Source organism: Sceloporus undulatus, chromosome 8, assembly GCF_019175285.1.
Source record: "Sceloporus undulatus isolate JIND9_A2432 ecotype Alabama chromosome 8, SceUnd_v1.1, whole genome shotgun sequence".
Classification (NCBI taxonomy): domain Eukaryota; kingdom Metazoa; phylum Chordata; class Lepidosauria; order Squamata; family Phrynosomatidae; genus Sceloporus; species Sceloporus undulatus.
In genome coordinates this window covers 28,843,770-28,868,842 of record NC_056529.1, presented here as the reverse complement: position 1 = coordinate 28,868,842, position 25,073 = coordinate 28,843,770, and the positions used below count along the sequence as shown (strand labels likewise).

The 25,073-nt window shown below is 43.3% G+C and overlaps 1 protein-coding gene across 3 annotated transcripts in view; it reads right to left on the bottom strand.

Moving 5' to 3' along the window:
* Positions 1 to 5,969: 5,969 nt before the first annotated feature.
* Positions 5,970 to 25,073, bottom strand: part of PRKAR1B (protein kinase cAMP-dependent type I regulatory subunit beta) — a 79,488-nt gene continuing 60,384 nt past the window's right edge. For all 3 annotated transcript variants that reach the window (XM_042437402.1, XM_042437401.1, XM_042437404.1), the window contains 2 exons: positions 9,387 to 9,468; positions 5,970 to 8,474 (listed from right to left, as the gene is read on the bottom strand). In XM_042437402.1, the coding sequence (XP_042293336.1) occupies positions 8,302 to 8,474; positions 9,387 to 9,468 (255 nt within the window). In that variant the 3' untranslated portion in view covers positions 5,970 to 8,301. The remainder of the gene's footprint in view (positions 8,475 to 9,386; positions 9,469 to 25,073) is intronic.

Genomic DNA, 25,073 nt, shown 5'->3' with positions numbered 1-25,073 from the left:
AGGGATGGGCAATATCTGGCACACAAACTCTGTCCAACCACCGTTTTCCATTTCTGTGGCCTTGAGGACATCTCCCACTGATCCAGAGGCTTGAAAGAATAAAACATCCCTCTAAAAAAAAAAAAAAAGAATCATGCCCTCCGAAGTGTGATTCTTCCTTTAGTGCAAGGTGTCAGTCTGCCCCAAATTATTTAATACAAAATTTAGTCTTTTTCTAAACCACAAATGTCAGTATTTAAAGTGTTTCATACTCTAGTTTTGCCAAATCATGACATGAAGGTTGGAAAGGGTTTCTGGGGCAAGAAGGTGGATTGAAAAGAAGTGCAGCCCTACCAAAGCTGCCCTGAAATCATTGACTAAACTTAGCAATCCTATGTAGCATCTGCTGCAGGAAACCTGCTGTATCTCACAAAGGTTTATGGAGTGTGATCTTGGTACCCTTTCAGGTGACATGGGTCACCTTTGGGCCTCAGGATGCAACATCTCCCCTCCAAGATGGCAGCTCTACCCTTGAGGCTGTGTGTTGCAGGGAAGATGGGATAAATGTCAGGTGAGTTGCTCTCCAAGAAAGCATGTTCCCCATTGCCAATCATCTCCTGAAGAATAAACTTGGAGAGAAACAGAGTGTGTGCCAGAATACCATTTGGAAAGAGCTGCTGGAAGCCATCATAAATTTCAGTCCCCAAAGGCAAGCCAAATGGAAACTGGAATTAATGTGGCAGGCTTGTAGTAGTCGAGTTGCCGCTCAAGATGGTGTTAGCAGTTCCACTGCCTGCCAAGTCATTCAGTGTTGCTGGCGGACACACCAAATTGGCATGTTTGGATTCAGCTCGAACCTGGCATAGCTGCCTTCCACTTTGCCCAGCTGACTTTTAAAATCCTCCCTCTCCCTCATGTAATCTTTAAAGGAGAGACGTGCCGTTTCCTTTTGCGACAATGTTTGAGACGCAAGAATCCATGGGGACGTTCTGCTTTTTAGTATATATATTTTACTTTATGGAAGAGATGCTCACAATCCTTTTATCCAAACAAAGATGCTGGTGAGCCAAAGGTGGTACCCAGGAGTGAGGCTGTATAGCTCTTCAGGTTTTAGGACAAGTTAATCTTGGGTTCATCATTTATTTTTGCACAACCAATATAATAATAATAATAATAAACCTAAATCCAGTCCAAATGACTAGAGCAGATCCATTGAATCAATGGGTTTACCTATGTGTTGACATAGCAGAACGTCCCCATGGATTCTTGCGTCTCAAATATTGTCAAGCATAAAAAAGAAAAGAAAGCATAAAGATGGAGGACACATGGTTGACCTAGAAGTCACCAACTTCTTTGCTGCCATAAAAAAATGTGATACGAGGAAATCATTAGACGGTGATTAAATTGGAATGGGATCCACTGATAATATCTCTAGAAACGGAATGAGGCAAAGACTTTATAATTGGTTTGGAATGAGATATCATAATGCATATAATTGTGAGAGAAAGCAAGTGACAAAGATAAAACATGCTTGGTAAAAGTAAGAAAGATAAAAGATGTATAAGATGTATAATATGGAGCCACAAGAGAAGATGGAAAACTAGAAGTAAGATATGCAAACAACATTATCAGAAGAAGACAAAAGAGTCTAGGAAGGTAGGTAGGTAGGTAGGTAGATATATATATATATATATATATATATATCCAACAGCCAGGTGGGTTTCTTTATAGCCCACTGGCAACCCTCATTAAAGGGCAGCAGATTCTCAGTTTATTGATTTTATTATTCAATAATTCAATATGGGGGGAGAGGGACACCATTTGGATTTCGCTGCCTCAGGCACCGAAACATCTCAAGCCATCTGTGCAAAACAGGAGCCTGGGCAGCAGTCCCAACCAAAGGACAGGCCTGGAGTGAGCAGCCCAACATCGCATCAGTATATGCAGTGGTTAATAGGACCAGAACTCTGGATATAAAATGCCCTGCATAAACACAACCATCCCAACCCAAATAAGAAATATCAGATTCTACCCCTTGAGGGAAAAAAGAAAACATAGTTGTAGCCAACGGGCACAAAACTGGCACCAGATCCTGGCAGATTAGAGGAAGGAAAAGCTAGGTCTCCATATCAGAATCTACAAAAAGCATTGCTATACTCAGAGAGGCTATGATAGCAGTGGCTCAAATCTTCTCTGATGGATGGATCCATAACCTTTTGTTATACATCTGTTATTTGGTTTTTGGACATTGTAGAAGGAGCTTAAGTTGGGGCAGAAGTCCCTCAAGGGGTCTCTCCAAGTGCCTCCTCAATACATCCCACAACCAGGTGAACACTGCAGTTGTCATTTCCCAGTGTCTTCATCTGAAGCACCTCAGCATCCCTGTTTGGGTTTGCTTGGCTTAAGAAAAGCCAGCATGGTGCATTGATTTGAGCAATGACTGATGACTCTGGAGACCAGGGTTCAAACTTCTGTTCAACCATAGAAACCCCATGGGTGACTTTGGACAAATCACACTCTCAGAGGGAGGCAAAGCCAAACACCTTCTGAACAAATCTTGCCAAGAGAACTGCATGATAGGTTCACCTTAGGATCACCTTAAGTCAAAAATGACTTGACGGAACCACTGTTGTTTCTGTGTGCCTTCAAGTCGTTTCTGACTTATGGTAACCCAAAGGCAAACCTACCATGGAGTTTTCTTGGCATGATGTGTTCAGAGGAGGTTTGCCATTGCCTTCCCCTGAGGCTGAGAGCATGTGGTTTGTCACCTAGTGGGTTTCACAGCTGAGTTGGGAATCGAACCCTGGTCACCAGAGGTATAGTCCAACACTCAAACCACCATGCCATGCTGGCTCTCTGTGTACCAGTACCCTATACAAATTCTTGGAAGGCACATCATAATGCAACTGGTTTTAAAAGTAGGTTTTTGGGGTGTGGCATCATCAGAAGTAGTTGCAACGAGGAAGCTTCAATGTTATAGCGACATCAGTCAATGCAGGATCCCAACTGTATAGAGTTTGGAGGTTGGTGAGCTCGGTGCCAATGCAGCACAATCATGCCTTTTGCAAAGGTTTTACCATTCATTCTGCTGCCTTGGAAGTGTGATTAGAGCAGCTTGACGGAGTACAAAAAAAACCCCCAAACCCTCCCTCACATTCCAGGCAATGGACAGATGGCAGCAGATGTTGCCTCTGTGTCTTGCCAGCTCATTCAGACTTTTGCCATGTGAGAAATGTTGACCAAATAAATCCTTATTCCAAATAACAAGGAGCCACAGGGCATGTTGGAAAGCAGGACTGAACCTTCATCAACTGGCTGTCCCTCTCTTCTCATCTTCATTTTAAGCCTCTTGAACGTACTTTGTGTCTCCCCGGTCTTGATCCACTGCCATCTCTCTTCTCTGCTTTGTCTTCTTCAGCTACTAGTCCTTTTGTCGATCCATTTTCTGCCTGCATCTCTTTTCATTTCCAGCTCCTTCCCATTGGAATGCCTTGCACCTGATCTTGGGTGCTCTTCTTCTTCTTTCATCCTCTTACATCTGTCCGCCTTGCCTTATTGTGAGTTACCTTCCTTCCTTCTTAACTTTCCCTTCCCATCCTCCCTTAATGTGCCTCCTTTTTAGACGGTAACCTGTGGGCCGATCCTATTTTATTTTTAATTCCTGTGCACTCAGCTGTGCCATGAAGGAGAGGGAGGCAACCGCCTCAGGCTGCAGATGCTGGGAAGACTGCAGGGAGAAGTGGGAAAGCAAAGCTGGTTGTCAAGTGTCTTGGAAGATGTGGCCCTCTCTCTGAAGCATTATTTCAACTATCTCCTCCACTTTGGAAAGCAGAATCGGAGAAAGCAGCATATGATCATTCCCCTCTGGCTAGAAAATATTTTGACATGGACAACTCTCTTTGCTTTTTGGGCAGCAGGAAAAGACAGCAGGCATTTGGAGGACGACACTAAGGCCTTAAGACATTGTCCTCCCCAGAAAGGCTGAGGTCTTTGGGAAGGAATACCTGTGTAATGCAGAGTGTAAGAGTTACTTTTAGTGTTTGCTGTTGAGTTTCAAGTTGTTGCCGACATACCCCAACCTTACGGTGGCCCTCTTACAGGAGCTTCTTGGCAAGTTTCTTCAGAGGGGGTTGCCATTGCCATCCTCTGAAGTTGAAAGAGTGTGACTTACCCAAGGTCACCCAGTGGGTTTTCATGGCCAAGTGGAGATTCGAACCCTGGTCTCCCAGTGTCCTAGTCCAATGCTCAAACCACTACATCATGCTGCCCTCTCACTGCAGGATATGCTCATGCTCATTGTCTTTGTTTGGATAAATGCAACACATGTCTCACTCAGCATCCCCAGTTATTCCCAGTTTACTAATGGACATATAAGATCATTTTTTTTGCTTCATAAGAAACTCACAAGCCACTTGCTTAGTTCCAAGAGTTTTATTAATGTCATAATTCCATCCCATCGTCCCAGTTGGTAATCTTGAAATTACAATAGAACCTTACTTGCTCCGCTTCCACTGAATGAACATCAGTGGCCCGCATTTCTGCTTTCCCCTGGAACGTGTACAACAACAATTGCAATGTGGTTTTGGCCAAATGACAGTTTTCTCGCAAAGAATGGGTGCAATCCAGAAAAATTTAGGCCTTCCTTGACAAAGTCCCACTGAAACTAATAGTCCTTAAGTATTTAACTGCATGTTGTAGTTCAAGTTTGCAAACCTACCAAAAATGCTAGCTCACCTTACCCCAAATTTATGACCCTTCCTGTCCATGTGTATGAAGGCTAGAAGGAGCAATTATCAATCAATCAACCAATGAATCAATCACCTTTTTATATCCATTTCCCCCCACACATGGGACTCAAGGTGGCTAAATAGCTGTATTACACCTATTACATTTAAAAAACCCAGGTCGCCAAAGAAATACAATAAGCAAACGAAAAGGAGTGATTAAATATGCACTCTTTTAAAAAGCCTTTTCCTCTTTAAAAAAAAAATCCACATGGAACAGAATACCAAAACAATTCACAGGAATGATTTGTATGATTATGGTAATTATATATAGGTTTGATTTCCAAAAAAATCTTTTTAATATGGTGCCATTAACATTACCAGTTATCTAACACAGCGTCCAATTTTCCACATTTCGCAATACATGCAAAAATGGTAATCAAGGTCATAAATAAGATTAATAAATACAGGCTGCAAAGATCAAACAAAGTGCATGGAAAAATATGTCAGAGAGAAACTTTTCTTGCAGATACGGGGATCATCCTAAAATTAAGGGCACAGGCCAAAACCCATTAGGTTTTGTGGGCCAGCTCTGCTGTAAAATGAATAGGAAGAATAAAACACCATTGCAAAGGAGCTTCTCCAACAGAGTCCTGATGGACTGATCCTGAAGTACATGAGTAGAGTTAAATGTTGTTGCTGTGTGCCTTAAGTATTTTCTGACACAGGATGACCCCGAGGCAAACCTTTCAAGGGGTTTTCTTGGCAGAATTTGTTCAGAGGTTTGCCTATGCCTTCCTCTGAGGATGAGAGAGTGTGATTTGCCACTGGTTTTCCCAGTGGGCTTCCATGGCAAAGCAAGGATCTGAACTCTGGTCTCCCAGTCCTGGTCCAATCTTCAAACTACTACTGGCTCTATTAAAGGACAATTTGTTTGGTGTGTCAAACCTATGTTGTTGTTGTTGTGTGCCTTCAAGTCATTTTTGAATGATGGTGACCCTAAGGCAGTGCTTCTCAATTATTTTCTCTCATGCCCCCCCTAGGAAGAAGAAAACATTTCGCGCCCTCCGCGCAACTGTAAATAGTATCATTTGTCTATAAAATTGTTATAAGTACACCTCTGCATAACAGAGCCTCGCGCCCCCCTTTACGGAGCCTCGCGCCCCCCCTGGGGGGCCCGCCCCACTATTTGAGAAAGGCTGCCCTAAGGCGAACCTACCAAGGAGTTTTCTTGGCAAGATTTGTTCAGAGGAGATTTGTCATTGCTTTCTCCTGAGGCCGAGAGCTTGTGACTTGTCCAAGGGCACCCAGTGGGTTTCATGACCGAGTGTGAATCGAACCCTGGTCTCCAGAGTCACAGTTTAACACTCAAATCACTATGCTGGCTCTCCCACACCTATTTTACACCATGTTATTTACTTTCCTTCGACAAGGAATCCATGGCAGACGGGTTAGTTTGGCAGGATGACAATCTAGCTAAAAATGTAGAAGTGTTTGTTGTAAATGCTTTGAAATGACGTCTTTTCAGATTTCTGGGTGTCATATTTCAACTGGAACATGTTGCAAACAGTGACTAAACTCACATTGAGGGTGAAAAATGAGCCATGCCCTGCAAAGACCAGCAGTTGCAAATTTGTGATGCATGAAAAAGTTACAGCATTTCATTCAAACCTTCAGATACTAATCCTACAAATTCAAAAATTTCCTCATCTCCAAATGGACATGGAGTCACATAGATGGTCAAGCGGTATCATGGTATGCATAGAACTGGTAAACTAGTCACCTGTTTTATCCTAATCAGGTGAGATGCAAATCCTACCACAGATTACTTTCAGTCAGAAATGCAGAGATGCAGGAGTGGCAAGATTCTTCTCTTTACCAGGCAGAGCAACCTTGACTGATATTTTGCATCCTCAGACAGAGCTTCCTTATCACAGCTATATCTTCAGATTTGATCCCCCCCCCCATAACCTCTATAGCTGCATCTTCCAATTCGAAGAGCCAGATAGATTGATAAATGGAACACATTCTGAGGCACTGGAGAGCAGGGTGCTGAATGGCGACATGTCCAGCCCTATCCCACCAGGATGGAGCAGAATGAAAAGATCTTGCCAACGTGTGTAGCTTCTAAAGTTGGTCCGGGGTGGGCATCTTCAGCCATTGCAATGGTGCCACAACCATAACTATGAACTGCAATATTTATGAATTGCTAAGCTTGACTTACAACATCGTACATACTGTACCGGATGCTAGTTCTTGCCTTTCCATGTCACTGCTTGCACATAGGGGCTGAGGTGGGAGAACCTGTCAATTTTGCTTTCTCTCATTTTCACACTTTGCAAATGCTGGTACAATCTGATCAAAAGCAAACCGAAACAAAATCCTCACCCGTCCCTGATGGTGGTAAGTTACCATTGGTTAAAGTGGTGATCTCACAGTGACCTCAGATCTTCTTTTTGTCCTAAAACAGAGATGCCCACTGTCTGCATTCTCAAAGGCTGTTCTCAATTTAATTTTTGGATTGCAACATCAAGTATCTCCCAGGATATGATGGTTGGGAGATACAAGGAGTTATGGTATTTAAAAGTAACCTTTCCAGGCTGTGGGAAGAAGCTCTGATGCACAGGAGTGCGTCTCCAACCACTTTTCAGGCTTCTGCTCTATTGCCCCAGCTAGGCAGGAATAGGCTAGGCTGGCCCAAAAGGAAGCAAAGGAAACCTGCTTGTGCCTTTGCAAACTGCTGGGCATCTTCACTTTGCAGTTCTGCAGGGGAATCATGTGCTGGAGTGCGGCTCTATTTGAAATATAATTCATGGCCATTGGGGGAGAGAATTAAAGCCTAAGACCTTCAAAGATTTCTTTGCATGCTGCTCCTTGTTAGATAGGGGCTCCATTTCTTCAGGAATTCCCAGATGAATGTTAAACTGGCATTTTTGCCACATGGAGCCTTGGCAACCATCCCACTCCATTAACAAAATTGTATGGCTATCTAGATTTTTTTCTGGACTCCAAGCTTCATCAGATTTAGCCAGAGCTTAGAACAGTGATTATTGAAAGAATGCACCATTCTGAATACCTCAACCAGCAAGGCTGGGAGTTGTACGGGGGGGGGGGGGGACCCCCAAATTTTCCAAGTTCTGGAGACCATCCTTAGATAGCCTCTGCAATAGTGAGGAACAATGGGATAACTAGTTAGGCAACATCTGGAAGGGGTAGGAAGGGGTTGTTCCAGTTTAAAAGGAGTGGCTTTCAGTACTAGAGTAAATAAATGAAATGCTGGAACAGAGACCTAGCTTGCTTTCAGCACTGAAAATTACATTATTAAAGTGGGAAGAAGGGAGATGGTGATGGATGCTCTGGAATGCACCTCAAAGTTAAACCCCCTTCAATTTTCTAATGCCATTTCCACCCATATCTCTGTTGCCTACCCTTCTCAAACAAATAGATGATGATTGGACATCCAGCACACCTGACATGAACATTTAAAAAACATACATGAAATGTGCATCTCTCGTGATTTCGTTGCAAAGCTATGGAACGGCACAGGTGGAGTTTGAAGTGCAGAGATTTTAACACAAAGGATGGCAACCGGAATCACTTAAACAGTGAGGGAAATGAAACTATTGTATCTCTGGATGTTCCTCTTGAGGATTTCTGAGCAGGGGCCCAGGACCCGTTCAAAGCGAGGACGGTCCAGCTTGACACACTTCAGAGGACCACGGGCCACCACCGTAGCAGCCCGGGGCCGGTTGAGCAAGAGGGCGATTTCACCTGCAAGCAGAAAGACACATCACTGTCACACTGACATCCTTCATTTGCTGTCTTGACCACACTGATATCCTCCATCCTTTCCTCAAGCTATGTCTCTCTAAGCTTAGAAGGACTACTTTTGGACCACAGTTCTAGATTCTGGGAGTGGTGTGCCAAAAAAAACCCCAAAACAACACTTCCAAATTCTTAGTTTTTTGTAGGTTTTTAGTGCTATGTGGCCATGTTCTACAAGAGTTTATTCCTGATGTTTCGCCAGCATTCCAGATGTTTTGCCAGAATCTGTGGCTGGCATCCTCAAAGAATGAGTTCTCCGAAGATGCCAGCCACAGATGCTGGAGAAACGTCAGGAATAAACTCTTCTAGAACATGGCCATGTAGCCCCAAAAACCCACAAAAAACTATGGATGCCAGCCATGAAAGCCTTCGACTTCACATTTTCAAAATTCTGTTCTCTTTGCTTTCCTCATCTGATAATCTTAGCCATGAATGTCACCAAGAGCTTCACTTTCTCCGAGTGGATGTTTCCCCAGCCTTTCCCCATTCTTACATCTGCCTCACTTATGGGTGCTGCATCCGTACTGCAGAAATAACCCAATTTGACACCACTTTAACTGCCATGGCTCAAGGCTATGGAATTCCAGGGATTGTGGTTTGTTGTGGCACCACAGCAGTGGTCTTTTCTGTCTGTGTATTGCAACATCTATGGCCTTGGAGAACCTGCAGCCTTTGTAGCCCAAAATGGTTCTGTCTATTGGCTCCCACCAACTGCCTAACCATATGAAAGAATAAACTGAGGGCCACTTTTAGGATGGCAAGGAAGCATAAACTCATACAACTCCATCCTATGAACAAATAAGCCTAGATTTGTTTCTTTATTCTAAACCATTTCCATCCAAATATATGGAAGCTTACCAAAATAATCCGATGGTCCAAGGCGTCCAACTTCCACATATTCCTCCTTATCAGACCTACGCTGAAGGACAGATGCTGTGCCCTGAAAAACATGGCCAGGAGGGCTGTGTTATTTCAGCATTTCAAATAGTATATTAAGGGGGAAAATACAAATTATGCAGAATAACCATAGTTCAGACCCATTCATTTTTCTTTTCAGCAGTTTATGGTACCCCACAAAACCATGCTCCTCCACCACATTTCATATGAGTTTATTTTCTTCCTGTCCGTTTTTTTCCTCTGCTCAGCTTTCATAACCCTACATAGATATCAGAAATACTATGGTCTGGATTATTCTGATTTCGGTATATTCTGTGATTCAGACAGCTATCCTCCAAATATATGAATACTATAAAGTAAATGAGCTCCAGAAAACCCCATGATAGACTGGCTGGGTTGCCCTAAATCAGAAACAACTTGAAGGCATGCAACAAAAAGAAGTAGTAGTAGCAGTAAATAAAAGGTGCCAGCACCAATTCTACCATACATAGAGCCTTCAATTCCCTAGGGCAGCTCCTGAGGGCCAAATCCCCCAGATCCTAGGTATTATGCAAGATTATGCCAATCAAAAGCACAGAATATGCAAGAGCGGCGATATCTCTTTAGATGTTATTTTCACCTGGTGTATTTTAAATTTATTTTAAAAAAGAAAAAAGAAAGGCGAAGAAAGGGAGAACTCTTTTTCTTAGCCAAGACATGACTTTTCTGTCTGGTAACTCACATGCTTGGAAGATGATGCCAGCCAAATGAAGGGGGTCTATGGGTGATCATGCAGGTGCACACATTTTGGCTGCCATGCAGAGCTGCTGGGCAATTAATGCCCACCGATCTCCAGAGGAAGAATAATCCCTCAGAGATGCTGGAGTCTCACCAGGAGAGTCTCAGCTACTCAGGTGCTCCCCTTGTGCTTTGCCAAATCTTTCCGGCCTTCCTTCATTTCAGCTCCAGACCAGACAAGGTTTATGTTCAGAAAACTGAAGGTGCTCAGAAGCTGCCCACAAGCCAGGAACATGCTGCACCCCATTTGCTTCTTACAAAATCCTTGCCCAAATTAAAACTTCAAGTCTCATCAATTTTTATGTTAATCAAGCCACTGCAATGATCACAAATATAATATAGACCAGGAGATGTGCATGTCTCTATCTTCATGCGCCTTCCAGTCGCCTGTTAACCTAAGGCAATGCCATGAATTTCATATGATTTTCTTGGGGAAGGGAATATTCAGAGAAAGGTTTGCCAGCTCCTTGCTTTGAAATGTAGCCTACTGCACCTGGTATTCATTGACAGTCTCTCATCCAAGTACTAACCAGAGCTGACCCTGCTTAGCTTCCAAGATCAGAGGAGATCTCGTTCCTTGAGGATTTTTAGGCCACCAGGAGACATAGCCAACATAAATGAATTATAAAAATCCATCTCTTGCAAAGAATGATTGTGGACTGGCTAACATCGATAGGTATTAAAGCTACCCAAAGGCAATGGCAGCCTCAGCTCCTCTCTTGCCATCCCCCCCAGCCCCATCCTTACCACTTGTTCCTCCATCAGGAAATAAGCTGAAAAGATATGACAAAGCAGTTGCCTGAGGGACCCCAGGGCTTTCAGGCAGGGAGACTGGCAGCATGTCCCAGCAAGCTCTGGCCAAAGAAAGGAGCTACATGACAGCAGCCTGATCAGCAAAGAAACCTTTTGAAAACATGATAAGATCTCTCTCTTGCTCTCTCATACACACACATACCACCTCCCTGGAAGCAGTGGATGAAATGTACCCTCTGTTATATAGAAGAGGGGTGTAGCTATTTCTGTTTCATTTCAGCAGAGCCACCATCATGTTCTGCTTGAAGACAAGAAAATATATTAAATACTCAGAGAGACAGTATGGTGTAGTGCTTAGGGGACTGGACTGGAACTCCAGTTCATGAGATGTATATTGAAAAAGTGAAGAAACCAAAGCAAATGCTCAGCTTGGCAACAGAAAGCAATGCCTATTCCAGAAAAAATTCCTCCCCTTTAAAAAAAAACAGTCACATTTTCTTCCTCTACCCAAAAAAGAACAGGTCCCTCAAAGACCACAAAGCAAGCCGCTGATATCCAGACAACAGGAAGCAGATGCAGGAGCAGATTATATCTGGTTGCCTTTCAGGGCAGAAGCCTAGTTCTCCACTACTGCTTCCTGGAGCATGGTCAGAGGGTGACCCTTCTGGACATATGGCCCTCTCCCAGATGCAAAGGGAAAGGATGCTCATAATTCATCATCAGTGGCAACCCCGCTTCTGCATTTGTGAACAAATCCTGTAGAATCTTCCGTCTTGACAAATCCACACTATTCTGTCCATGGAGGATGCAGAGGCCAGTTGTAGAAACACTGATAACACAGCCAACTGTATGCAATTACCGCTGGGTGATACACAAACACTGAAGTTTCCAGACCCATATTACCACCCCCAAGTCTAATTCCAAATGAATATATGAGTCAACATGAGAATATCTCAGAAAGTAAGGCCCCACAAATTGCTAGCCAGCCCTTTAACCATTTGGTTTCTAAACTGATGGAGTGGACGCACTTACTTTATGAAATAAACAACGTATGCCCTTCAGCGCACCTTTGTTGTTGTTTTTGGATGCCTTCAAGTCATTTCCAATTTATGACAACACTAAGGCAACCCTATTGTGGGGGTTTTCTTGGCAAGATTTGTTCAGGAGAGGTTTGCCATTGCCTTCCCTTGAGACTGAGAGTGTGTGACATGCCCAAAGTCACCCAGTGGGTTTCCATGGCCGAGCTGAGAATCAAACCCTGCTCTCCAGAGTCATAGTCCAACACTCAAACCACTATGGCACTCTCTCAGCACACCTTAATGCTACCCATTTAACGCAAATAGATTTCTAATGAAACCATAGAAATAACTGCTTCTGAAGAAATATGAACGGAGGATGTTCATTGATCCTTAATGGCTGCTCCGCACAGACCTTTTTATTCGAAAGACAGATCCTGTTGGTTGTTTTGCTTTTTTTTCAGCTCCTATTTTTGTGCACTAGAAATTAAACAGCCTTGCAAATAAATAAGCATGCCCTTCAATAAAGGTCTGTTGATTTATCTGCTAATTAAACTTAGAGCCTAATTTTTAATGCATGCCAGTTAAAAGCCCAGAGATTTACATCCGGCATGAAGCTATTAGAACAGGGATGAGGAAGATGCAAACCCAAGACTGATTTGCAGTTTCCAAGAGGGTTCTGTGTACTTCGACATTTTGGGGGTTTGGGAGGGGGTCTACCGGTACTTATTTTTTTGCCTACAGCACCTGGTATTTGGTCACACAGGATCTGGTGCCTTTCGGGTATCAGAAATTAATAAAGTGGCCATAGGCTTGAGATCTCATGGCTACCAGAGTTGTTTAAACTTTCCCTGGTGGTCAAAAAGATTCACCGCCCGATCTTGACATTTTATGAGCTCCAACATTTCAGATTGCCTGATGTCTGGAGAATTTGAGAAGGAGGTTTGACCTCAAGACTGCCTGGTAAGCAAAGTAGGCGGCCACCACTCCTGGCTAATAAATGGTTGGGGACTGAAATGATAAATTTTCTGTGATCTCAAGAATTCTGAAAAGGCTCTAGAAGGTCAGCCTCTCTCAATCTCTCTCTCTTCCCAGTAAATAATATCATTTAACCTCTTCTCCTCCCCATAAAAGTGAGCATCGTGTTGCAAGAACAACAGGAGCCAGTGACCTCAAAACAGCTTGACATGGCCACCTATCCAGGATCTTTGCTGCCCTTCGTCTCTGCCCTGTGCACCTGTTTTCTTCGTCCTACCCAACTCCCACCCGCTTCACAGCAAACCAGCTCAGTTTGCAAGTAGCATGGAGTGTTTACTAATGGTTTTCAGATGCCCCGGTGATTTTTGCCGAGCAAAAAATTTACAGCTTATTTATGGCGCCATAATTTAGGATATTAAAAATCCATTAAAATTTACAGCCCATGAACTTGCATCCCCTCCTGAATTAATGAGGTTTTGGTGTGTTTGGGGTCGGGTGGGGGAAACTACCAGGCAGTATAAGTTTCATTCTGAATGGTGGAACACGTCCAAAATCCCATATAGGCAGGATTGCAAAGCTAGACATTGCTGTGCCCTATATCTGCACACTATATATATTGAGGAAACCATCCATCACTTTTTCTGTAGGGCTACATTTGTTCAATTGGAAGAGGAGGCTTTCCAAACAGATATCTCCAACTCAGGCTGTATCCACACTGCAGAAATAATCCACTAACAACCATGGTGCAATGCTATGGAATTCTAGGGGTTGTAGTTGGTTGGGACACCAGAATAGAATTCCCAGAATTCCATAGCATTGTGCCATGGTAGTTAAAGTGGTGTCAAACTGGATTATTTCTGCAGTGTGGATGCAGCCTACATGGTACATGTTGAAGCACAGATACTCTTCATGATTACTGCCAGGCTTCTAAGTACAGTAGTGTCCACAAATGCAGGCAGCTGTAAGGATCCATATCCACAAATCACTTACAGGTATACCTCAGTTTACCAAATAAATGTGTTCCTGGGCATTAGTTCTTGAACAGGAAATTTGGTCTCAGAGGCGGAAATAATATGGAAAGAGGAGGGATAGCTTCCTGTATCATAAAAAAAGAAGAGCAGTTCACTCTGTTTCTACAAATGTTTTATCCAAATTTACACACGTGTGAAATGAAACAACCAAATCAGGTGAGCCTCGCTTATGAAAAACATTTTCGTACCTTTGAGAAATCTACCAAAAGACATCTAGGGATGCTTTTTTTCTTTCTTTAACCAGCTTCCACTTTTCAAACAACTGCCATTCTGGTGGACAAAAATCTATAAGTATTTTTGTTGTGTGCCTTCAAGTCATTTCTGACTTATTGTGACCCTAATGCAACCCTATCACAGGGCTGGATGACTGTTTTTAAGAAGCCAACAGTGCAATCCTACACCTGGCTGTTCAGAGACAAGGATACTTGGTTCAATGGGCTTTAGTTCTGACCGAATGGATACCACTACTCCACTACTCCTAAAAGCAGCTTGCAAACGTTAAGGTTATTACACAGCCAAGATGTATAAGGAGACAACTGCCTCAGGTGGCAGATCTTGTGTGCGCTACGGAAAGGCAGTGCAGTGTTAGTTTGTTTGTTATGACTGTATCTTTAGTGCCAAGGATGGGGTAGGGCACTTGAGGGGTTTTCTGCTTCATGTGGCCAAATAACTTGGCTGGCTTTGGGCACTACATACCTCGACTTAGATGAATGTGCTGTGTGTTGGTTGTGTGTGTAAGTATGTGTGTGTGTGTGTGCCATCTGCTGCTCCTTCTCAGACTACCAAACCTCCTGGGCTGGCCTTGGGCCTTATGCTGCTCTTTTCAAGAAAAACCATTCACTGGGAGAGAAGCCTGGAGGCCAAACAGTGGCAGGGCATCTGTGCCAAGTTGCTCTCCACTTTGGTTGCCTGTCCCAAAAAAGGGGACAAAGTCTATTAGAGCTGCATCTGGTGCTTCTCTACAGAGTCTCACATTAACTCTCCTAACATTCAGCCTCCTTCTGCTTCTTTCCATTGACTAACCCTGAATGGCCCAAACCATCAAAGAAACCTCTGAACACCATTGCTTATGAACTTAAGGGGCCTATGTCGAATACTTACTAGTGGCTGGCAAGTACTTGCAAGGGAAGGAAGGAGAAGGCATGAAGGCAAGGAAAGGCAATGAAGACAAAAGGAGATTATAGTGGGGATTCAGCCTCCGATTCAAGCCAAGTAGTAGCCCAACACGACAATATAGGAAGGCAACCACATCAAACGCTACGACCACTAAGCAATTCCATCAAAGATGTCTTCAACAGTCTCTCTACTTTCCACATTGGTCTCCAGCTCTGCTAATATGCTGGCAAGCCTGTTTTGTATTATCTGCTCCTTGCCTTCCAAAGTCAATCCGCTTGTGACTCAATAAGCCCAACCAACCCTCCATGATGGTCTTGAAAGCCTCTTCCTTTGGCTGGCTGCCTGTTTTTTGCAGGCTCTCAGAAACCCAGGTTTGATGGAGAATGAAAGAGACTGTGCAATGAAGTTTCTTTGCATTTTCTGATGGGAAGTTCTGCCCTAAGTCTATATGAGGGAATAAACCCTTACCAATTGTAAAATTGTGCAATTTATACAAATATGCCCAGACAGGAATTTTAGCTATGACAAAGAGGACATATAAAGGAATTTGAAGGACTAGAATTTTAGCTCTGAAAAAGAGGGCATGTCCTAGAAAAGGTGGATGTGTGGTAATTGTAATTACTACACTTTTGCATTATCAGGACTCTATGCAACTTATATTCCAAATCAGACCATAAGGAATGACCCTTATGATAAAATGCAATCATTCTACAGTCATAAACCACCATCATTCTATGTATGGATGTTTTGAAGCAAACCAAAGTAGTCCCTATAGCGGTTGCCCAATGGACAAATGTGTTGTAAAAGCTACACCTCTCCCTCCATTACAGCACCACTGTTGAATTTTGGCTTACCAAAAGAACTACTGAACATTTTACTAGTGCTGTATGGAACAGTGTAGCAAAAAATAAATAAAATCCCACCACTACTAAGCATGAGCCAAACAAGAGCGCAATCCAACGCAAGCTCAGTCCAAGTCACGTCAAAGTCAATGGAAACTCTTGTTGGCTTCTGTAGGTTTTGGGCAGAGCCCCAAAAAGAGCAAAATACATTTACGGCGCAGATGACTTAGGAGTATTTTTCATCCTCTTTGGTCATGTGCTTGATAATTTACCAGAAATTGACTGACACCATACCTCATGGTCATTATTAGCTTGAATTAAAGTGGTTATTGAAGCTATATAACTGCTGAAATTACAAGTTCGGAAACACCGCCGGCCTAATAACTCCAGCAGACGCACTGAGATTCAACCCAACCTTAAGGTGATGTTTTTAAAACCCAAAAAACAATCTTAAGACAGGGCAGCTGGTTTTAATTTAAACTCTACACCAGTGTAATTTCAAGCAATTTCAGTTCAATTTCACCAGCCTTTGCTCGCATGCCTATTCCGGCTTCTTGCCTGTTATAATGATTACTGCTTTTGAACCGGGGGTTGCCTAGACAAGCTCCAGATTTGCATTTCAAAAGCAAACCCTCTCTTGGAGCTATGTCCACAGACTGACTCTCTCTTTTCTTAGTCTGGGAAGATTAATTAGACAATAATGTGATGAAAGAAGCATTTCTCAATCTGTGGAGACACCAGCTTCCAAGCAACAGGAAGAGCTGGTGACTTCTTCACAAAATCATAAATTATTTTTGGGCCGAATAGCCACATGCTGGCTTGGGAAGGCTAGCCCAAGGCAGGAAAAGTGCCAAAGACCTCTGAAGCCGATTGGAGCCCTTGGGACTCGTAGGAATCCCACATGAGTCATTCTGAAGTTCTGGAAAAGCAGAGTGAAAAAGAAATGGACAAATAAAAGTTCAGGATTGAATGGGACTACATTTAAAACCTCTACCAGGGGCCATATTTAGCATCCCTGGAACATTTGATTTCCCACATTGCAATAGTTCATTATTATTATGGATCCCCTAGCAATGACCTCTTACTTGCTAAAGGAGGGTTTCTCAAGTTGTATTTGTAGGACCTCTGCTGGAAGCTAAATGGTTCCCAAATCCTTTCCCATTGTTGTAAAATGGCCCAAGACATAGTGCTGCCCAAGGCCAAGCACTAATGGATGCCACACTCATTCAAAGCCATAATGTCTAAGACATGTTATTATGGCACATGGAATAGAATTACAGAATTGAAGACTCAAAGAGTAGAAAAAGGCCCCATAGGCCACCAAGTCCAGCTCCCTGCTTAGTGCAGGAAGTCTGGCTAAGGCATCCCCAGATGACAGAAAATCCCCAATGTTCCTTTCTCCAAGTGTGTATATGTACCTAGGAGTTTCCTGTCGACTTATGGCAACCCTATTAATTCCGGTAGAATTCAAAAATATAGTCATGTTAGGTCATAGAATCAGTATGTAGAGAGATCTTGTAGCACCTTTGAGACTAACTGAAAGAAAGAAGTTGGCAGCATAAGCTTTCATAGACTTCAGTCTACTTCCTCAGAGTAAATACATCTGAGGAAGTAGACTAAAATCTACAAAAGCTCACACTGCCAACTACTTTCTTTCATTTATGGCAGTCTCAAAGGTGCTACTCTCTACATATCCATTAATCTCATGGGGTTTCTTAAGCAAGATTGTGCCAGTTTCTTCCTCTGAAATATACTTTTACAACACCTGGTATTTGTTGGCCATCTCCTTACCTTCCAAGCTGAGATGGGATCTTGTGTCTTTAGGGCATTTAGGCCATGCCTTTCTCCACCCCAGCAGTAAAATGCAGTATTCACAAATAAAATAACTATCAATTTGCCCGTTTTAATGACACTCCAAATCTGCTGCCCGAAGCATCTGTTTTACTTTATCTAAGTGCAGGGTCAGCCCTGAAGACAATCCTGGGCCAAGAGCTGAATCTAGGATCTCTTTTTGGGAGAAAGGCGGCATAGAAATAAAATAATATAAAATAAATCTACAAGGGGTCTGGAACTGGTGGCCTTAAATAGGCAAAGTAATTAACCTATGGCCACCATCTACTCAAAGTGGGCAACTGCAAGAAAATTGGCTGTATGTCAAGGAAGCCTTCTTGACCACCACTTGGCCAATTTCGGAGATATACCCTAACTCCCTTATTCCTGGGTCAAGTTTATTTTGCTAGACCAAAGATCTCGGATGCCCACCCTTGTTCCCTTCTGCATTTATCACACCCTGCCTGTGGACAGCACATGGTTATTTTATCATCCTCACGTTTCACCAGCAGATTTCTATGACCCTACAGCCCATCCATATCCCTTTAGAACTCATCCCTGATCCCTCAAGGAGGAGAAGAACAAAGGGCACTGACTTGCTTGGGAATGTGCATAGAAATAGACACAAGAACTGAGAAAGAGGGGAAGGAGAGAGAGAGCAAGAGAGAGAGATGTTTTCAGAATGATAATCCATCAAGTCCAGAGTGCAGTAAAAACAATTGAGCCACAGGGTATTTCCAAGGGACCCAAGAAAGGCCGGGGGGTGAAGGCCCAGACATGGCACCACCCAACTGGCCATTAATCACCAGGAAATTCCATTTCCTTGATCCTTTCCCGGCTTTTCCCAAATTAAACTGAGACAGAGAGTCCTTTTTTAAAAAAGCATCACCCCATCTTTCTAATAGAAGCTTACACTGCATTGTTGAGTTGCACTGTTGTTTGAATACCAAGAAAAGCTGGATTCTACGATCACGGATGTACAAGGTTCCTACACTAATGAAGAATAAGGGAGAAGGTTGTCTTGGTCACTCATTCTCTGGCACTCACCCTGCAATCCTTCCAGGCTCCCTCTACTCCCCACATCCAAAACCCACTAGGTATGGAAAGGGAGATTCCCCAGCCCTTGCTTCTGCAAAGTCACTACCAGTCATAGGAGACAATAACACTGGTGAGACAGACGAACTGTCTGACCTGGCAGAGGACAATTTCCTCTCTTGCTGTCCACCTCCGGCTCATGGAGAGGGGAATCCCTTAGTCATGCTCACATAATTTCCTCCTTTCTTTCTTTCTTTTATCATTTATCCTGTTCCTTCTTATCATGGCTTGCAGCAAAGAACTCTGTGGCATCTCAGCGTTCTTGTTGTTCTGTACCTTCAAGTCATTTCCGATTGATGGCAACCCTAAGGTGAACCTATCATGGAGTTTTCTTGGCAAGATTTCCTCAGAGGAGGTTTGCCATTGCCTTTCCCTGAGGCTGAGAGAGTGCGCCTTGCCTGAGGTTGCTCAGTGGGTTTCATGGCTGAGCCGGGAATCGAACCCTGGTCTCCAGAGTCGTAGTCCAACACTCAGATCACTATGCCACGCCCATACCAGCCAACATTTCACAGATAAAAACGAGGGCATGAGTGGCTAAGCAACATCTGAGTGTGGTCAAGATGGCAAAAGGAGGAACACATGATCTAGGAGTGGCTGTTGCAGTTTGCTTTTGCCTGAGCCTCTTGGGAAGGACAGGATTCCACAACTTCTCTCCTGTCCTCTCTACTGAATGCAAACTCCTTTTCCATTTTCAACTCAGTTTGTAGCAACTAAGGCAGAAAGTGAGAGGAGGAGAAACTGGGACATTTTAAAAGCAGCTGAAAAAGTGGGACAGCAAGGGATTAATCAGGACAGATGGAGAGCACGGTTTAATGAAATTCTGCATGATGGACCAAGAGAAACCGCTGCTTATTTCCCACTGATCTCTGGTCTCAGAAATGCTAGCAGAACTTGCTCACTTTCAGGCCCACCTTAGAGAACTAGAACCTCAGGGGCATAAGAGGAGTAATCTTTTTTCTTCCCCCTAGTTCTCAGACTAGGAAGAGAAATATAAATAACATACTGGTATTTGCAAAGGGATCTTGTAGTACCTTTGGTTGCATGAACCATATCACACTACACCGTTATAGGGTTATTATTCAATTTTAACTGCTTTGGCTGCCTGCTATGGAATTCTGGGGTTTGTAGTTTATTGAAGCCTAAGAGCTCTCTGGAAAAGAATTCTAAATGCTCAACTCTAAAAGAGCAAGCTGCAAATGCAGAAACAGGAATTGTAGTGAGTGTGTATGTGTTTATGTCTGTGCGCACATACACATACACACACACACACACAGAGAGAGAGAGAGAGAGAGAGAGAAACCTTTTGGTGTTTTACACATATGAAGTTCTCCTTAGGGTTGCCATAAGTCAGAAATGACTTGAAGGTACACAACAACAAAAACAACAACACCTGCAATGTCATCTTGACCAAAAACTATAACAGCCATTCACTACTTTGGAAAGGGCCCCTTGGAACTAAAATTGAGACTAAATACTTTTTGAGAGTAACCTTCCAAGATACGATCCACCTGTATTATAAGAGCAATCCATCATCATCCCAATAAGTCAAGCTGGCAGAAAGAGACCTCTTTCAGGGCATCAGCCATCCAAGTGGCCTTCAGGTATCAGCCCGAAAAAGCATCACCTGTCAGATGGAGCGTGGGCCAAAAGAAACCGCAATTACCTTTTGTGGGAAAACAACCAAATTACCATGTGCCCTGACGCAGATCTTTCTGTGCCAAGCAGGGTGGCCCATGGCCAAGATAGGCTCTGTTTTCCTCCCTCAGACATGCCAGCGAACAAAGCCATAAAAGTTGCAGAAGAGGGCGGGGTGGGGGGGACGTTGCATTTTAAAGATTCCTCGGCTGGACAAAGCCCCCCATTCTCCCTTGCTTCCTCTGAAGCCAGGAAATGTCCACTGAGTCAACAGAAAGAGTGGCTCCATAATAGCTTATTCATCAGCTCTTCATACTTGGAACTGACCTTAGTAGTTACCATGTTCGGAGCGCAGGCCAGGCACTGCAAAAGGCCACCCCCCTACCAAGTCTGCAAGGCTGAAGGCGAAGAAAGGAAGAGGAGACAACATTTTAAATAGAAGAGAGAGAAAGAGAGAGAGAGCCTGGAGGTGGGAGAGATAAGAAAAGACTGAGGCAATGCAGAATGGCCCAGCTCCACCTGCCCCAGATGCCTTGGTGGGGGGAAATCATTTTAAAGCCAATAATGTTGTATTATGGTCCAGTTACTCCCACTGCCACCTGCTCCTCTCTGGAAACATTCAGTAGATAGCAACGCAGACAGACAGGAGTGTGTATGTGTGTTTGTGTGTGAGAAGGGAAGTGGGAGAGAAGACACACAAAGATAACTGAAGCTTCTGGAAGAACAAAGCGATTGCTGTCTGGACCAGAGGTGATATCAGGGGAGCAGCATTTAATGAGAAATAAACAAATGTACAGAATCTGGTAATTTCCCATGGAGGAGAATCAAATCATTCAGACACTATCTGCCAGGAAAGTGTCCGTCAGGTACTTGGTTGCACAACAGATCTGTGCTATGCAATTATATCAGTTTGGATATCACTTTAAGTGTGATGGCTCCATCCTCTGGAATCCTGGGGTTTGTAGTTGGGTGGCATACTTAGAATTCTCTGCTGGAAAGTACCATTGCTCTCCCCTCGACTGCATCACTACTGCTCTCTAGGAGTAAATTCTAAGCACCTCACCAAACAAAAAGCCCAAGAATTCATAGATTCATAGAGTTGGAAGAGACCATGAGGGCCATCCAGTCCAACCCTCTGCCATGCAGGAACATCCAAAATCATAGGATTTTCTTGGCAAGATTTGTTCAGAGGAGGTTTGCCATTGCCTTCCCCTGAAGCTGAGAGTATGTGACTTGCCAAAGGTCACCCAGTGGTTTCATAGTCAAGCGAAGAATCAAACCATGGTCTCCAGAGTTATAGTCCAACACTCACACCAGTCACAAAATGACTCTTGGGAGCACCACTGCCCACCCGTGGGACAGATTATGGAGAGAGCAATGCTCCTGAGACCAAGCAGGGACTCCAGAAGCAACCAGCCCAATCCCACCCCAATTCCTGCCATGGATGAAGAGAGAATCAAAAACATAGCAGCACAGAATCAGAATCATAGAGTTGGAATAGGTTCTTTAGAAGATGCAAAAGTGGATTAATCAAGATTATCTTTGTCAAATGAGGACAGTTGGAAGGTATGTCCTTGTGATATTTCTACACTCCACCCAACTCCCTGTTTTATATGACATTGGCGTGGGGACATGAAAAGAAACACAGGTGTGGCGTTGTCATGTTCAGTTTGCCCATATGGCACTGGTTGAGGGCCACAATGAACAGCATGCCTTGGCCACACTGTTGATAAAGGGGAAAGGGTTGAGAAAATGAGACACTCTCCGTCTTTGTGAAGATCAAATGGTCTGCAAGATGTGACATTCATTAGAAGTGAATTTACACCAGATTTACACATCCGGATGCATCACCTTTTCCCCTTTGGCGATCAAAGGAGCCCATGGTGGGAACTGTTACGTTTCACCATTGTGAAGAACGAGTTGGCATTTCCAGCACAAACCTCAATTTTAAGGGGTTTATGAATCAGATGTTTTAGATTACATCTGGATGAGGCTGAACTGTTTGGAAGAAGCTGTTGTTCCAGATGTGAATTTAAAAACCTGCCATGCTGATTTGTTGCACTCCATGTTGGGCATGCAAAAAAAGGAGGCACTGGATATTTAGAAGAGGGTTGGGGATTAAATTCTTCTAGGCCACTTTGGCTCCTTTTTATTTTGTACAGGCAAAGGACGCAGCCTCAGAATTGGCTGCAGCTCTACAGCAAAGCCTAAATGTGGATTACTATGCCATGTTTTACAAACTTCCAACCAAGTGCTTGCCAAATACTCCATTACAAGGGTATGGAACCTTTGGGCCTGCAGAAGTTTCAGAGTACTACAGTTTCCAGAATCCCTTACCTTGCTGGATATGACTGATGAGAGCGGCAGAGAGGAAAACTCAAGATAACCAAAGGTTCTCCACCCCTGCACTACTCCATCTGCTAGTGCAATAGGTATTTCTCTGCCAGTTTAATAGCCAAGTAAGTATGTATTCGTCTGGTTAAAATTATATTTGAAAAATCTACTTGTCCTGCACTGTATTATCAACACAGTTTCTGAAAAGAAAAAGAACCCAAATGCCTTGGCAACTGTGACGTGAGAAGCCCCGGTGTTCAACCATTTCCATTAAGGTCAGAACTATGGAAGTGTTTTTACAGTGAAGGGCTCAACCTCGGCCGGCAGGTTGTTATTACTTTTGCCTACTTGCAGGTACTTACAGGGAGAGGGTAGGTGACTTTCCCCCTCCATCATCACTTAAACTTCCTTAAAGAGGAAGGCACCTACAAGCACAACATGTACTTCATCGGTTCAAGGTAGCTTACTTCCAAATAAGTGTGGAGAGGATAGATTGCCCCAATTCTGGGAAGGTTCCATGGCATTATTGCCTCAAAACTTAGTATCTGAACATTTAGTACACTTCTAATTGATCTTGGAAGCTAAACAGAGTCAGCTCTAGGGTGGGTTGAACAACATATAGCTGTTGGAGAACCTAATATCCTAAAGGCCCCAGATCCTATCTGATCTTGGAAGCTAAGCAGTGACAACCTTGGTAAGCACTTGGACGTGAAACCACCATTGAAGCCCAAGTGCTGTAGACTATATTTTAGAGGAAGGAACTGGAAAAACCACCTCTGATGAATCCTTTGCCTAAGAAAACCCTGTGAAATCCATGGGGCTGCCACAAATTGACAGGATCAACTACACAAGAGTCTTGGTGGCCCACTTTTGCCAGATCATTTTGAAGAGCCTTAGCTCTCCATCCACCCAACTTATTCTTGGGAGGGGATCAATGTGGGGTTTGTTATTCTGGGATATGTAGTTTAGCAAGGGCTAAGAGCTCTTTGGTTGAGAATTCTAAATGCCCCTCCCTGAACTGCAAATCACAGGATTCCACAGGGAGCAGCCATAGCAGTTGAAGTGGAATCATAGCGCTATAACACCGTAGTCTGATATTCTCTTTTGTCTGATTTTTAAAGGAGCTATCGAAGGTGCTAGATCTCCTCCCTGCAAAAAAAAAAAAAGTGTTCAACACCAGGGAGAGATCATTCAAACTTCGGACTGAAACCCAGCGTGGATTCATCATCACCATTGGCAAGGGAAACAACAGCCTGCATTGTTCCAGAAGTCGTTCTGCACTGGAAGAGAATGCATGAAAAAAAAGCTGTAGGACAGGCTTTGTCCTAGCCGCACAATCTGGGCATCCCTGAGCATCTTTGCACCTTCTTTGAGATGGTGTTCAGTTAACAATTAACCATTTTGTGTTTCTTCAAGAGATTATTAGGAGGTGATAGCAAAGTGAACCTAAGATTGGCCTGGCTCCAGTAACCCTTTCAGACGATGTTTATTTAGAAATCCTTAGGCCTGGGACAACCCAGCATATATCTCTATGCACTCAAGCTCTCCAATTGAGTCCACTATAGGTTCAAATGTCAACCAGCTTCAAACAGGGATGAATATCTCTCCTTCTGCCTTCCTCTCTTTCATCCCCTCCTCCTTTCTTTCCAAAAAAATTGCTTGCCTCATGAAACCATGAAAAACAGAAGAGTCTGCATTACTTTCCAAAGTTAGTGTTTTCAATGAATGTTGACATATTTGGCCACTGACAGGCTGCTGAGCACACGGTGTGCTGAGTGTTGTGCTTTTCTTACTGATGTGTTTTAAATTGTGTTTCGAATTGTCAGTTTAATTTAATTCTGGTTTAATAGTCTATTTTGCTTTGTGTCTTGATGCATTCTTCACTGTGAGCTGCCTGGAGTCCCATGTTTGGCCAAAAAATAAAATAAAAAATGGGACACAAATCCAAGTAAATAAACTAATAATCAAAACCCATCCCTTTTCTTTCCCCCCCCCTCCAAATAAATAATAGACAAGCCTAACATTATATAATACTAGAGAGAAAAACAATGTTGGTACAAAAGAGCTCATGTATCATGAAAGGAGAACACTTGTCCCATGTTAAGTCATAATTTTAATGTAATATAGCTATTCCTTTGTTAATGGGAAAAGGGATTATTTACTTAGTAATTACTTCTGAAGAATGAGCAGCATGATGATGATGATGATGATGATGATGATGATGATGATGATGATGATGAT